The 1,980-nt window shown below is 43.3% G+C and overlaps 1 protein-coding gene across 1 annotated transcript; it reads left to right on the top strand.

Moving 5' to 3' along the window:
* Positions 1-241: 241 nt before the first annotated feature.
* On the top strand, positions 242-1,915 carry LOC111379373 (beta-catenin-like protein 1). Its single transcript, XM_023002732.1, has 2 exons — positions 242-1,389; positions 1,770-1,915. The coding sequence occupies exons 1-2, from the start codon at positions 319-321 to the stop codon at positions 1,881-1,883; spliced, it is 1,185 nt and encodes a 394-aa protein (XP_022858500.1). The 5' UTR covers positions 242-318; the 3' UTR covers positions 1,884-1,915.
* Positions 1,916-1,980: the final 65 nt, after the last annotated feature.

Below are 1,980 nucleotides of genomic sequence, written 5' to 3'. Positions count from 1 at the left end.
TTAATTAACTCGAAGGCAGCACCTATAGCTATTTATTTGATTTTTATTCATCTTAAAGATAGGGGTAAAGTTACTTTTTGACAATTTGGACATGTTACTTTTAAAATTTAAGTTGGTCATTGGGGACTAATTGGTACTAGAATAAAAGAGTAAGGATGTAAATGATCATTTCCAAACATTTTAGACCTAGTGCAACAGAAGTGAGATACTAGGGACCTACTCTGCTATTACCGCTATTGGTTCCTATCCGTCACTAAGCTGCACTGTGATACAAAATTTAGGGTTCTACTGCACAGGGAAAACCCAGTGAATTACCCCATGGATCCTCCGATTCAGAACAAGCGCAAACGCGATGACTCCTCGGACTCCCCACCGCCGGCCTCCTTCGCGAACGGTGGCGTCGATCTCTCCCTTCTCGAAGCCCTGGAGAAAGCTCAACATACCCCCGTCGAAACCCTCGATCTTAAAACCGTAAAAAAGCTAGCCCTCTCCTTCGAGCGCCGTCTGAACGCCAACACGGCCGCCCGCCTCAAGTACCCTGACCAGCCCGATAAATTCGCCGACTCGGAGATGGAGCTCCACGACGAGCTCCAGAAGCTCAAGATCCTTGCTGGCGCCCCGGAGCTCTATCCGGACCTTGTCAGCCTAGGCACTGTCAATTCAATCACCGGTCTACTCAACCACGACAACAGTGATATTGCTATCGATGCGGTCACACTTTTACAGGACCTTACCGATGCTGACGTCATTGAGGACAACGATGAGCCCGCGCAGGTCCTTGTTGATGCACTTATCGAGAACAATGCGGTTGAATTGCTGGTTCAGAACCTCGCGCGGTTAAATGATTCCGATCAGGACGAATCCGCTGCCATTTATAATACCTTGTCTACAATTGAGAACCTCATTGAGGTCAAGCCCTCGGTGTCCGAGCTTGTCTGCGAGAAGACCAAATTGTTGAAATGGCTCCAGGCTCGTATCAAAGTACGTGAATTTGATAGTAACAAACAGTACGCGTCAGAGATTCTAGCTATTCTGTTACAGAACAGCACTGCGAATCAGAAGAGATTTGGACAGATGAATGGGGTGGACACGTTGTTGCAGGCTGTAGCGATGTACAAGTCTAGGGACCCTAAGACAGGTGACGAGGAGGAGATGGTTGAGAATTTTTTTGATTGTTTGTGTTGTTTGCTAATGCCGTTGGAGAATAAGGAGAGGTTTGTGAAAGCAGAAGGAGTGGAGTTGATGATCATTATTATGAATCAAAAGAAATCTTGTTACGGGTCGGCCATCAGGGCATTGGATTTTGCCATGACGAATTATCCACCTGCATGCGAGCGGTTTGTTGATGTCATGGGGTTGAAGACTGCATTTCCTGCTTTCATGGGTAAGGCAAGTTCAGTTCCCCTTTCCTGCCTACGACTTGCTTAAGTGGTTATTGACAACATTTTATTAATCATTTTAAAGTCCAATTTATAGGGTTACCTATGTGCTGTCGATGGGGGTAATCTGTCAATAGAAAGAGTTTGTGACATAAAGTTGAATCACGCCCTGAATGTTTAGTTAAAAATTTAGGATGAAAAGCAATTAAAAATTTTGGAATGGAAAATGTTCCTTGTTATTGATTTGCCAGTACCACTCTTGCATTTGTTTTGAATTTTCTTGTTTATACTGTCAATCTGCTGTCGTCGTTATTTTTTGTTTTAACTACTATCACTCTCATGCATATGTGCTTGTGTTCGTGTCTAAGTTTGCATTCTATTGCTTTTTAGATACCTTTGAGCAAGAAAAACAAGAAGCGCAACAGGGAGGAATTCGAAGAGCGACTTATATCATTAATTGCATCCTTGCTTGGTAAGAAGGGAAATCCCTTGCAGAACTATTGACATAGTTGATAAAAATACGCTGTGTAACTGTAAAATGGTATACCTGCTTCCTTATATAGCCTTTACATGATGAAATGTTCGGTAGTTTTCTTGTTGA

The sequence above is a fragment of the Olea europaea genome, unplaced genomic scaffold (genome assembly GCF_002742605.1).
Source record: "Olea europaea var. sylvestris unplaced genomic scaffold, O_europaea_v1 scaffold19783, whole genome shotgun sequence".
Classification (NCBI taxonomy): Eukaryota; Viridiplantae; Streptophyta; class Magnoliopsida; order Lamiales; family Oleaceae; genus Olea; species Olea europaea.
The sequence above is the reverse complement of the archived record's forward strand: the minus strand, read 5'-3'. Positions and strand labels throughout refer to the sequence as shown.